At 32.7% G+C, this 13,668-nt stretch overlaps 2 protein-coding genes across 3 annotated transcripts; both read left to right on the forward strand.

Moving 5' to 3' along the window:
- The first annotated feature begins 4,343 nt into the window (after nucleotides 1-4,343).
- Nucleotides 4,344-6,599, forward strand: LOC123214505 (probable inactive receptor kinase At1g27190). Its single transcript, XM_044634306.1, has one exon. The coding sequence runs from the start codon at nucleotides 4,519-4,521 to the stop codon at nucleotides 6,331-6,333; it is 1,815 nt and encodes a 604-aa protein (XP_044490241.1). The 5' UTR covers nucleotides 4,344-4,518; the 3' UTR covers nucleotides 6,334-6,599.
- A 4,011-nt stretch (nucleotides 6,600-10,610) lies between these two features.
- LOC123213992 lies at nucleotides 10,611-13,283 on the forward strand. 2 transcript variants are annotated; one of them, XM_044633659.1, is made up of 5 exons: nucleotides 10,615-10,804; nucleotides 10,895-11,030; nucleotides 11,465-11,531; nucleotides 11,631-11,770; nucleotides 12,966-13,283. In XM_044633659.1, exons 1-5 carry the CDS (start codon nucleotides 10,725-10,727, stop codon nucleotides 13,080-13,082), a joined length of 540 nt encoding a protein of 179 aa, XP_044489594.1. In that variant the 5' UTR covers nucleotides 10,615-10,724; the 3' UTR covers nucleotides 13,083-13,283. The 2 variants fall into 2 exon arrangements, with proteins under 2 accessions (XP_044489593.1, XP_044489594.1); XM_044633658.1 differs by having other exon boundaries at nucleotides 10,611-10,804; nucleotides 11,465-11,770.
- The last annotated feature ends 385 nt before the right edge of the window (nucleotides 13,284-13,668 follow it).

A 13,668-nucleotide genomic window follows, 5' to 3' on the forward strand; every position in this document is an offset into this window, starting at 1 on the left:
CTTTTTCAATATTACATTCCACTTCATCATTCGAGATAATAGGTTCAATATTATAGAATATAGGTTGTCTAATAATGTAATTTCACTTAATTAATCCTTCATCCTATCTTATAAATAAAGGATTGTACTTAATTGAGGATGATAACTCTTTCATAATAACTATCGTGCTCCTGAACAAAAGACCAAAATATCTTAAAGCATTGCTTTGTTTCCGATCCCTTGCACCAAAATACAATTCTAATCTGGTTTAGTTATCGTTGGGGCAATTTTCACATGTGAGTTATATTTTAGACATTATCCTATTATCTTCATATTCCTTATCGTAATAATCTTGTTACTATTGGGAATAAAATAACAGATTATTAGGTATATCTGCCAAGATTCTCCATTTGTATTCTGTTTTGCATGCATGGCATTGTATAGGGGTAAATTACTAAGAAGATGAATCAACAGTAATCAGATTGGATTATCTTTTACAAACCCATCTTTGCAATGCTTACAGTTTTTCTTAGATCTGTGTTACAATTGATGAACATTAGGAGATCTATTGGGCCAAAGAAAGGTGTTCAGGCTAGAAAACTTGTTAATTGGGGTGACTTAAGAAGAAGACATTGGCCCAACTGAAGAAAATCAGAGTGTAAAAGGGGATCACAGATAAGCAGAATATTTTTCTTCTCACTCTCTTAAACCAAACACTAGATTTTGTTAAACTTACGAAGATGAATTCGAAGATACTTTTAAATACCCTTAGGAGAATGAAGCTATTAGATATGTTTACATAAGAATATGCTACGATCTTTGAGTTTGATGGCATGCAATTGCTTTAATACACAGCTTATGTATGTTCAAATTTGTCTCAGAAAAGCAGAAAATGCATGCATCATCACTTTTTTCTTTTAAAGAGAAAACTTTATTTCAACCAGATGGTCTCTTTCAAACTGAATCAATCACATCAAACATATAAAACTTTGGGTCTAATCATCAACTCCTCATGTTACAAGTATTATCAGCTTTTATTTTTTAAACAAGAAAATTTTATTTGAATCAGATTATCTCTTGAAAATTGAATCAATCATATCAAATATACGGAATTTTGGGTTCAATCACCGGCTCCACAAGCATCATTACTCTAGCTACTAATTTCTATTTGGTTGGCATGCAAGAGACATACAAACCAGTTTACTTCAAAGGAAAATTTATCAAGAGTTCGATTAGCATTGTAGGGGGTGGGGGCGGAACATATGGAAAATCTTTTGGTTCTTTGGTAGGAATATTCTTGTTCTTCTCACGAATTCTTCTAATAAAATCGGTTACTTTTTTATTTATATCATGCTCCTGCGAAATTTGGCTTCCAGTTCCGCCAGGAAGTTGAGCCATGGGTCTAACATCCATTATTGCAGCACTTTTACCAGTCGCAGCTGCAGGCGAATGGCTTCTCTCAGTGTCAGGCGCTGGTAATGTGACTGGTGTTGTTAAACTCAAGGCTGCGACCGAGAGAGAGGATAGTCTGACAATGCTTACAACCAACTTCATAGATTTCTCACACAGAGATTTCTTCTTGTTTCTTCTAGCCTTATCAGTCAAATCAAATTATAGCAGGAAGAGTGTAGATGCGATATAATATATAGTGGAAAAAAACAATGAAATTTATGAGCAGTGTATTGTTGAAGTACGTAACATCTGTTTTCGACAGTAGTGAAGATCAAGACGCAAATTTTTGCGTGGGGTTTCATATGAGTTGTATCAGGCTAAAGGGTTATTTCATTTTATGACTTGTCGTCAAGCAGCCGTGTTTTGTGCAATATATGACCACAATGAGGACCACCCTCGATGGAACGTGCAGACACATGCCTCATTAACACCCACATGCAGCAGCCTTCTTCTTCAAGTCTTAATTGCTTCCTCTGAGTGAGAGCTCTCCTTCACACACAGATTTACCCGGTTAATGTTAGTATATGAGCCAATCGATCTAAAAGCGAAAACTGCCTCTTTTACACAACGCCTTTGCATGATTCCAGTGTCTCTATCCATGGCTTTACAGCTGCATGATTATTAATTTCCTTTATGCTTTGATATTGGATATATGCTTGGGCTGGTTCTCACTCAAAAAATTGCATAAACTTTTTGACTTCCATATTCTAAATTTTGAGTGTGGAAATGAAACACACCACTATTCTATATTTGATGATAAGAGAAGAGAGATGGTGATCAATGTCAACTTTATCATTGGACAAGTATGTCCACATTCCCTTAACTCTCAAATTTAATTATTATAATTTTTTTTATGTCAAAATATTTGTTCGTTTAATTAAAATATATAAAATAAAAACAAGTTTAAATTAAAAAACAAAAGTATAAAATCAAGGAGTTGTTTGCCACCACTAATTATATGATGTAATTTGACAATAATATTTCTTAATTTTTTGTCTTGTCAACTACTTCAACTTAGAGGATTTCACTGGCTTAATACTGTTTTCCTCCTTATGATTTCGTTGAATCAAATAAGCTATTAACCTAATTCTCTTTTCATTGATTAACCTAAAATAAGCTTTGAGGTTTAAATTAAGTAACAAAGAATCTACTAAATCAATATTAAACTCATAATCCTGATTTACATGGGTTTAGTGATTATCCTTAACACAATCAATTTAACACTTGATATCAAGATTACTTATTTAAGATCCTAGATTGGTTATTAATGGATTACCCTAACTAAACTATTACACCTTCAAATAAAAAATAAATCCATCATATCATTTACACAAATAATAAACACATACTCAATAGATCTTGAAGGCAATAAATTATAACTTTCATTAAAAATCAATTAATACAATTAGGATCCTATTAGAAGAGTTTCAAATGTATTTTTCCTTTAAAAAAATTTATATATAAGTAGAGGGAATGAGAGAGAGGAAAAAAAATACAAGGTAATATTATTTTTATACTATACTCAGACTAGTGATAATGTTCTGAATATAGACTTTCTAATAATCAAATTATATTATAAAAAATATCTTATATTTCATTTGTTTCTTTACCTATCTCAATTTGATCTCTTATAAGTTGATAACAAACTTACATGAGTTTTTTATATTATAATTCTTACTATTATAACCTATGTTATATAAAATTTTGAATTGTATATATCAATTAGCGATGAAAAATTACATTAATAAACGATAATCTAAAAACATATAAGAATAAATTGTAATCACATTAATGGGTATGTTGGTGATATGGAAAATCAGATTTGGTTGAGGAAGTGTAGCCAAATCTAGAAGGGGTAGTTCTAAAGTTGAACAAACTTATGGGGTTTCCATTAACAAGTATAATAAGTGGAGAGAACTATCATTATTTGAGATTGGTAACATGATGGTGGATAAGGCACAAAATGAAATTTGTAAGAAACTTAAGGAGTGGAGCTTAGTCAATGCCAAGAGTGCTAATACAGAGAGAAAGAGGAAAAACAAGAAGTAGAAAAGTGGGGCGAATTAATGGTGAAATGCATGATACCATTAAACACAGTGACTTCTATAAAAATACCCAAACAAAGAGTCTCTTCCTAGCTCTTCTGATGATTTGACTTAGACCAACATACCACTACATTGTCAATCAATGTTTTAGATTATGACTTTCACATTTTTTACTTGCATAAAAAAAGAAAATTCATTTTAAGATCACCAAGTCGAGGACATGACCCAACGCCTTTAATTAAAACTAGTTTAGATTCAGGGTTGATTCTAATTTTAATAGAGAGTATTAAATATGAATTTATAATGTGTTTGTTCCACTATATTAAGAGTCATAAACAATATATTCATTATCAATTTTATATTGAAATTATAATCGATAATTAAATATCTAATGATCGATGGTTTTGATTTTGAACAAATAATTTGCTTAACCTTAATTGATTGTTAAGGAGATTGATGAAGAGGGAGAGTGCTGGGTGTGAATCATTTGGTTGTAAAATTTAAAAGTGACATGGTTTAATTTGTGAGTTATAGATAAAAGAGGATATATAATTTGATTGAATAGTCAGAATGATGCAATTTCATAGAAATCACATCAGAATAGTTTAAAGTGGCTGGACAATGGGCAAGAGAGAAAAATAAAAAATATTTCAGATAAAATATAATTTATATATAGTGTTAGGAATATATTATTATATATGGTATAAATTGAATGTGCTTTTCAAATTTGGGAAATCATTTGTAATTTCAATTAATTGAACTTGTTTATAAAGAATTTGGTACTCGTGTTATACATTATTTGGTAATTTGCACTCCGGACCCTACAACGACATCGTATCGTATTAAAGAAATGAATACAAGCGAACAAGAACATCAACCGGTCCTTGCAGTCAAAAAAGCTAGCAACCTATCTCTTCCTGCTCCTGTCCCTAAGTGCAGTCAATGGCCGCCCATTATCTTCATCCACTATTTTTTCTTCAGTTTTCTTGGCCTTAAACCATCCGATACCTAATCCTAACTGCTGAACCACTTAACAAAAACCATGAAGATCAACTTGATCTTAGCTTCACTCTTTGTTTTGTCCTCCTTTTCTGTTATTTTTTCCGGGGAAGATGACATCAAGTGTCTTGAAGGCATCCAGAACTCTCTCCAAGACCCTGCAGGAAAGCTCGCCTGGTCATTCACCAACACCTCCGTTACCTCCATCTGCAAGCTAAACGGCGTGTCGTGCTGGAACGACAAGGAGAGCCGGATCATCAGTCTGGGTTTAGGTTCAATGCAACTCTCTGGTCAACTGCCCGAGCCCTTGAAACTCTGTCAGAACTTGCAAACACTAGATCTCTCAAATAACGCTATCTTCGGGTCGATCCCGCCGGAAATGTGCACATGGCTACCTTATATAGTGTCACTTGATCTTTCAAACAATCAGCTCTCTGGTCCCATCCCCACACAGATCTTTGAGTGCAAGTTTCTTAACAAACTTGTTTTAAGTAACAATAAATTGTCGGGTTCGATCCCGTATGAACTGAGCAGGTTGGATCGGTTAAAAGAATTTTCTGTTTCCGGGAATGCTCTGTCAGGATCAATACCGTCTGATCTAGCGAAATTTGGCGAAGAAAGTTTTGATGGGAACAACGGACTCTGTGGTGAGCCTTTGGGGAAATGTGGAGGATTGAGTGGTAAGAGTCTTGGTATTATTATTGTTGCTGGTGTTATTGGTGCTTTGGGTTCTGTGACTTTAGGGTTTGTGATTTGGTGGTGGTTTTTCGTTAGAGTTAGTAGGAAGAAAGGAGGACATGGTTTTGATGATGGGAAAGATGATAGTAGTTGGGTTCAAGTGTTGCGGTCACATAAGCTTGTTCAGGTTTCTTTGTTTCAGAAACCTATTGTTAAGATTAAATTGGCTGATTTGTTGGCTTCTACTAATAGTTTTAATGCTGAAAATATTATTATTTCTACAAGAACTGGTGTTTCCTACAAGGCGGTGTTGCCGGATGGCTCTGCCTTGGCAATTAAGAGGTTGAGTGCTTGTAAGCTTAGTGAGAAGCAGTTTCGTTCGGAGATGAATAGATTAGGGCAGCTTAGACATCCCAATTTGGTGCCGTTGTTGGGGTTTTGTGTTGTGGAGGAAGAGAGGCTTTTGGTGTACAAGCACATGCCTAATGGCACCCTGTATTCCCTGCTACATGGAAATTGTTTTGTTGAGAGTCAGCATGGTGTTTTGGATTGGTCTACTAGGCTTCGGATTGGTGCAGGTGTGGCAAGAGGATTGGCTTGGCTTCATCATGGGTGCCAACCACCGTATATGCATCAGTATGTTAGCTCAAATGTGATTCTTATTGATGATGATTTTGATGCTAGAATAACAGATTTTGGATTGGCAAGGCTCGTTGGTTCTCATGATTCTAATGACAGTTCTTTTGTGAATGGAGATTTGGGGGAGTTTGGTTATGTTGCTCCTGAGTACTCAAGCACTATGGTTGCTTCTCTGAAAGGGGATATTTATGGTTTTGGAGTTGTGCTGTTAGAGTTGGTTACTGGTCAGAAGCCTATTGAAGTGAGTAATGCAGATGAAGGATTCAAGGGAAATTTGGTTGATTGGGTTAATCATTTAGTGATCACCGGTCGAAGTAAAGATGCCATTGATAAGGCTTTATGTGGGAAAGGTAATGATGATGAGATTACACAGTTTCTGAAGGTTGCTTGTACTTGTGTGGTTTCTAGGCCTAAGGATAGGCCTTCTATGTATCAGATTTATGAGTCATTGAAGAGCATGGCTGAGAGACATGGTATCTCTGAACAATATGAAGAATTCCCATTGATCTTTGATAAGCAAGATCCTGACCTTAAGGAGTAGCTTTGGTGGGTAAAGGACTGGGAAGCACAAAAAATTGTAATCACATTGAGTATGGCAGCATAGGGCGTTTCTAAATTGTATGCTATGTTACGGAATGCTTTCTCAGCAATTGGTATCGTTTTCCACTTGAAAATGGTTGTTATGTTTTAGTGCTCATTTGTTTGATAATTCTGTACATTAAATGAAGCATTTGGCTCTGTAGTTCAGATGATTTCTGTTATCAATCTATCATTATGGAAAATACTCCTTCTAAATCCTTTTTTCAATGTGCTTTTTCTTATAGAAAGCTCCATTCCAGCATTGTTCCTTAACGCCTGTCGTGAAATCCTAATGAGCTAGGTGAATTTTTGATTGTCATACACTGATTTATTTTCTGGGTATTGTCTATTCAATACTGCAGTGTTTTGGATTTTCTTAATCAGCATGGATGTTTGTTTCTTTATGTAATTCAATTGATATTGAGTTGCGATTAGATAGGAGTCATATTAAACAGACTATGCTACTTTATTATTGTTGGGAAAGGTAATAAATTACTTTCTTTCAACTCTTTTCCGGACATCTCAACCCAACCCAAGTGGTGTTATATGCATTAATCAATCTTGTCATGTTTGTTTGTCCATATTTCATAATTTGCATTAACATAATCTTGTAAACAACGCCATGTTTGATTTTAATTTGCTTTAAGCTGTGTTAAAAAGGAGCCTGAAATTTTTCAGCACCAACAAAGGCACTATTTTTATCTTGAATAGATTTAGATGAAACAATGTTTTAAATAATTATAGGGGCATTAAAGATTGATGATTGGAACAAAAAGCAAAAGATTTAACCTAGATGCATTTGCAATACTTTAAAGATACTGGGATATTTCATTTCTTTTAGAACTTTTACAGACAAAATGAGTTGACATGATTACTTGTAAAGTGTAAAGCCCTTGCTGGGCAATTAATCTGCTTCTGGTTGCAAATTTTTACTGCATCTGAATTGGGCTCACAAGAATTGTATGAGCAGAGCTGTTGGCACACAGGATTCCCGTGATGATGTTAAATATATCACAATGATATTTAGAGGGGTGGTTTATTAATTAGGTATTTTCGGCAAACAGGTCATGTGGAATTGAAGGAAATGAAATGCAGATGTTTCATCAATGGCTTTTCTGTGCCTGGTTTAGGAGCAATGCTTTTGTCCTTTAAATGCGTAACCACGTGCTCCTGTCCTGCCCCCACTGGCCCCCCTGCCTGCCTCAATCAGACTCTTGAATTTAAACAGGATTGGGTTGGGTGGTAAGCTCTAATTTGGAGCTCCTCATATGTGTGAATACATTCAATGATCACTTGAAATTCGGAATAAATTTGTGCCTTGGGTAAGTATCGTTCATTAAAGAGTACATTTCAATAATTATAGGTAATGAGTTAGTTAGAATGTTAAGTTGCTTTGGTTAAGGGCAGGCAGGTGATGAATTAATTGCAAAAAAATTGTGGAGCTGGACCTGGTCTTGGTATGCGAAGCGACTTCAAGCACCGCATCTGAGACTGAAGAGCTTTTCGATTAAAGCACTATGGCGTGAGGATGCAGCAATGGCGAATGGTTTAATATTCTTCTTTTCGATATACATTAGTATACCGACTGTTGAGACGGCAACGCACTCTTTCCATATCCATTCCAAATTTTCCCATATCAATTTCTTCAAATAACAGCACTTGGAAATCCTCTAGTTGGTGGAATAATTCCAAAATTATTTGATGGAAGAGGATTAACCGGGCTCATCATATCATATTTGCTCTATAGTCAAATTAAGCTAACACCGACCTCAATCAGTCTGTGTGGCTGCACTTCACTTGGATTCTTTCAAGAATCTTTCTTTTTCTTTCTCTTGGCTGGTTTGTGAACATTCATTAGTCTTTGAATTACCTTATAAGTTACCATAGAATTGATCAATTTTGTTCAAAGAATACATTTGACTAACAAATAATTACTGTTATATCTTTTCCTTATAATGATTCATAATAATCAGATCTTATTGAAATCAAAAAGTCTGAAATTATATAAACTTTACATTAGAAATTATATTTTTTAACGTGGGATTTAAGTCTCGTATCTTACATTTGAGATTCTAGTGTTTAAGTATCTTTTTGTCTTCCTCTTCCATCACTGTTGGCTTTCCTCTACCACCACCATTGTCGGCTTTCTTCTATTACCGCCACCACCACTATTTTCTATTTGGATAGAAGCTTCGAAACTAACTGTATTCACAGGAGCACCTCTTTGTTTAATCTTCATTTTTCAGATAAATTAAACTTTCACATTGTTCTCGTTTGTGTTTATTATTTGTTTGGTTATAATGAAAACGTGAGAAATCAAAAGAACATTGAAGATTCTCAAGTTTATTTATTTGTTTTTATGGATATTGTTACTGTAAAATTTCATTTTTTTAGGAAGACTTGTGAGATTCTTTTTTTTTTTGTTTTTCTCTCTATCTAATATTTTGTAGGATGTGGTCTAATTAATCTCTCAAAATAGAAGATATGTGGAAGTAGGAAGCTTGTATCCTGTTGTATCATAATGATATAATTTAAATAGTTTGGGGGAAAAAAGTCTTAGCTCATATAGATCTTTTCAGGGAAAAGAACAATTTCCCACCCAAGTTTTGTTGAAATGACAATATATACCTATGGAAGATGAAAAATCTTAATATTTACCTAAGTTTTAATCTATTAGGACACATTTATATATTTTCTGTCAGAGTTAAGGGGTAAAATTATCATTTTATTGGTAATATTAAAATAATTAAAATCATATCTCATTTTTTTCTTTTAGTTTGGAAAACTAACATTTTTTTCTTTGAATTAAGTTTTAAAAAATTTACTTTTCTCCTTTGAAATCCAGTTACTTTCTTCGGCGACGACCGACTAACGGTAAAGGAGTTATGGTCCAAGTATGACGGCCATTGTCTAGATCGTTGTCTAAACTAGATGACACTCGTCATTTAACCTTTAGCCATGTTGACTGTTGGTGGCCGAAGGGAGAAGTAAAGAAAAAATTTGGGATTTGAGGGGGGTAGTCATTTTTTAAAGTTCAAGTATGAGAGATAAATGTTAATTTTTAAAACTTAAGAGAAAAAATAAGATAAAATTATATATTTTTTAATATTATTGTTAAATAACGATTTTATCTTTGTATTTAATAAAAAAATTAATTATAGAGTAGGAATAGGTGAATGTTTAGATTTTTAATTTATTATAGATATATTTTTGAGATTAAGTTAAAATTTGAATGAAAAATACTCTATTACCCCTCTTTTTATTTTTTTTCAACATATTGTGATTTTTTAGAATATTTTGTCATTTCACCCACAATCATAATGACTATTGTAACTTCATCACAAATTTAATTAATGGAAACAATTCATAGGTGGGCGTTGATTTTTTCTAAATTAAAAAATAAGAATTGTTATTCCATTAATGGGAAATAATCTTTTGGCATTTTTTTTATAAATACTATTTAATAAAACAATAATGGTTATTCTGGATTTAATAGTTTGTGTCATTAGATCGTGTTTATATAATATTAATTCGAGTTTTATATTAAAGACTTTCAATTCTCATCTGATTCAAATAAAAGTTGTGTCGAAATTTTTTAATTTTAACTTAATATTTTAATGTTTTAATTGCTTTGATCTGTTCTAAATTGACCTGAATTTATCTATTATTTTTACTTCACAAAGTGTTTTTATTGTTTTAATTTTTTTATCAAATTATTCTAATATACTATTAATAAAATACACAATATAATATTTTATTTTATTGACAAATGTTCTAAAAATTTATATAATAAAACTTTTAAAATAGGTTAATAATTTGATTAACTAAATCAAATTCTTAATAATAAAATAAAATATTTAAATAAAAATAAAAAATAATATGAGTTATTATAATTATATAAAAATACAATTATATATCATTAGTAAAAATTTTAAATTCTTATTATTAAAATACAACATACAATTATATATAATTTATAAAAATTTTAATTACTATTGATATTATCTTTTAAAAATTTTATAATTTATTTTAAATAAATTATATTAAAATAATATTTTTCTAAAATATTTAAATCGATTTGAATTATATTAAGTAACTTTCATATAAACTTTAATATTATCCACCTTAATTTTAAATTATATCAAATTAATTCAAAATAAATTTTATGTTAGAATAAGTTTTATATAACTTAATATTTTTTATATTATTAGGGTATTTTATTCCCAGGAAATTATCACTCAAGATGGAAAAAAAAAAAAAAAAAAAGGGTATTCCGTCATATTATGATGAAATCAAATGTATCGTACAAATTGAAAGGAAAATAAGTCCGGGATCGGAGAACGCACAAATCAAATGGCTTCTCGACTAATTGTTCTTCTTTTGCTCGTAACTTGGTTCTCTTCAGCGTCTCTTCCAACTTCGGCTGACCAACCGTAAGGATATCTCTTGTGTTAATAATTTTGTAGATCTGTATACTATAGCAATGTTTGCTAATGGATGTTATGTTGAGTTTAATTTCATAGTGAAAGCGGAAGCACAGAGAGAAGCGTTGTTGGACAGAGACTTTTTATGGGTTTCAAAGAAACGCCTCGTGGAAGCAATCGCACTTTTGATTGCGATCCTTCTGGTCCCTGCGTTCCCTGCGTCTACTCTGAAAAGGTTTTTCCCCCTTAACTTTTATGTAAATATCAATTAATATGTTTTTTGGTCGCTTGAATTGATATCTATTTTCTGATTATGATTAATTAATTAATTGAGCTATGGATTCTGCAATTGAAGGTCTACTGTGTTCTTTTGTTATGTGGATGCTGGTCTGTTTTTAAGTTTAGGTTTATTTAGTTATATTACAATTCACGGATTCCCTGCTAGTAAATAAATTATATATTTGGAGAATTGCAAAGCCTTACGTATTTCATTTTTGGAGATATATTCTTGAATGTTCATGTTGGCAACGTAATCGTTTTGTTTACTGGCTTCTTATTGCATAACCAAACGGGATAATGTGATTTTAGTTTGTGATATATCAATATCTTCCATCTTGTGATTACCTTTTTGTATGTCAACTTAGTTATGGCATTATTTGTTTCCTGTAGAATGATGACAAATATCGATGCAGTGAGACTGGTTATCGGATTCCTTTGAAATGTGTAGAAATTGAAGGTATGAAGAATGAAAATGAGCAAAAAAATAAAGTGAGTCACTCTACTCTTGAAACTTCTTCCAGTAATATAAAACATGATATAATGTTACATGATGCAGACAAAATTGTCACTGTGGTAAAAAATAGAAGCCTTCTAGAGGATTCATCCTCATCAGAGGGTACGCCACAGGCATATATTACTTACAGAAGCTGTATACCAAGCATAAATGAAGAGAAGTTGTCAGTACTTGATTTTGAGGTTTGTATCCTTTTCTTTTCTATCTTTAATTGAGATAGTGAGCACTCTTCGTGGACTTGATTACTTTGTGAAATACTGCACATAACTATAGTGTTCATTCTGGAACTCTGAGATTTTCTAGTCGACTTTTCATTCTAAATCTTTTTTCTGCTAGCAAAATAATGATGTCGAATTTTTGTGTTCATTTTTTTGCTCCTATACACATTGCTAGGGCTAGATTCGAGTCAAGCTGAGCTCAAGTTCAACTCATTTTGCATGGAGTCAATCTCGAGCTTGCTTCAAAGGTGCTCAAGTTTGGCTCGTTTCAAAAGAGCTAAGCTTGAGCTCAAATCCAACCCTATATTTATTATATTTCGTTTCTTTACATCCAATTTGGATATTTTCTTGTGCATTTCCATTGAAAGCAGTATCATATAATGTGCATAAACATAGACCTATTTATTCTTCCTCCTTTTCCAACTTCTCTGTGTCTTTAAATTCATTTCCCTCTTTTTTTTTTTTGGAGTATAAATGCCTGTGAGTTTTAAAATAGTTAGTTGTAGATACTTTTAATCCAACTTTTTGTTCATTAGATTTTGATAATTATTTTACATTCTGTGGATGAAGGTTCGATTTTGTTGATTCTAATCTTGCTTCTATGTTGTAACAGCGCTAATAGCTTAGTGCTGTTGCAAGATCTGGTCCCCAACCACCTAGTTTTCTGCTCACTGCAGTGAACTTTAAGCACTGTATTGTGTTTCACATGATTCTTTCAATTTTTGTTGTCATGGGTGTTATCTATCAATAAGTTTTGTCTGCAGTTTTAGGAAATATTTTATTAGGAAGCCTTGACCATGTTGCTACTGAGGCAGTAATCTAGAGTTGTGTCAATTTCTCTAATAAGATAAATAATTGAAGTTAAAAATGTATGTTGAAGACTTTTTTGTTAGGGTGATAAAAGTTTTCCCTTTTTTTGTTACTTTGAGCATGGCAGCATATAATTTTCTGGCTTTTGTAATTTTCATTGTTTGTAGATCTTGCTTTACCATACTCAACTCTCCATCTCTGTACCAGGTGGTGCAAATTATTGAGATGCGATGCTAGCAGTCCTGAAATTCAATTAACTTGTTTATGTTGACTTATTGAATTTGTTAGTATCAAATGCAGTGATTCTAAATCTATGTTGATTCATATTTTTGTTAACTGCTTTGGACAGAGTATAGTATTGTGTTTGTTGCTGATTAGCGGATCAGTTGTCTACTTAAGAAGAAAACGGACTGCTGTCATGCCAGGGGTGGGAGCAGGGAGGATCCAGGCAAACTCGAGGTTTTAGTTAACTATGTAGTATTTCAAGCTTGTGCATTTCTGTAAATTCAATTTTCTAGTGATTGTCAAGCCGCATGGTAAAGTATCGGGGCCAAATTGTTAAGTTTTAGTTTGATACCGTATGCCAACTTCAGTATTTTGATCTTCAATTGTATCTTTGCAAGTGTAATGAATTATTCTTTAATCTGATTTCGCTACATTGGGATGATTTTTTTTTTGCTGAAAAGTAAATGAGTTGTTGATGCAGTTAGGTTCAGGTGCAGAATGAGGATATCTGTTTCTACTTAGATGCCGTTATCACCTTCTCTTGTCATTTCTTACCCTGCCAGAAATGTACGTATGCATGTATGTGAGGGCTTGGTGCATGTGATAAGCTTGGTTTTTGTATTTACCTGAACTCTTTGAATCAGAAAAGTAGGGTAGTAAATCAATAGATAGTAAACATCTTCAAAACCATAATTTAGTGGTATCCCTTCAATGCATCATAAATTCAGTTCAACAACTTGAATGTTGGAGAAGAGGCCACTGATTCATTCCTGCATATAAAATATCAACGACAACTGCTCCGTTTTCAACCAACGGGTAACAAAATG

The sequence above is a fragment of the Mangifera indica genome, chromosome 4, assembly GCF_011075055.1.
Source record: "Mangifera indica cultivar Alphonso chromosome 4, CATAS_Mindica_2.1, whole genome shotgun sequence".
Lineage (NCBI taxonomy): Eukaryota > Viridiplantae > Streptophyta > Magnoliopsida > Sapindales > Anacardiaceae > Mangifera > Mangifera indica.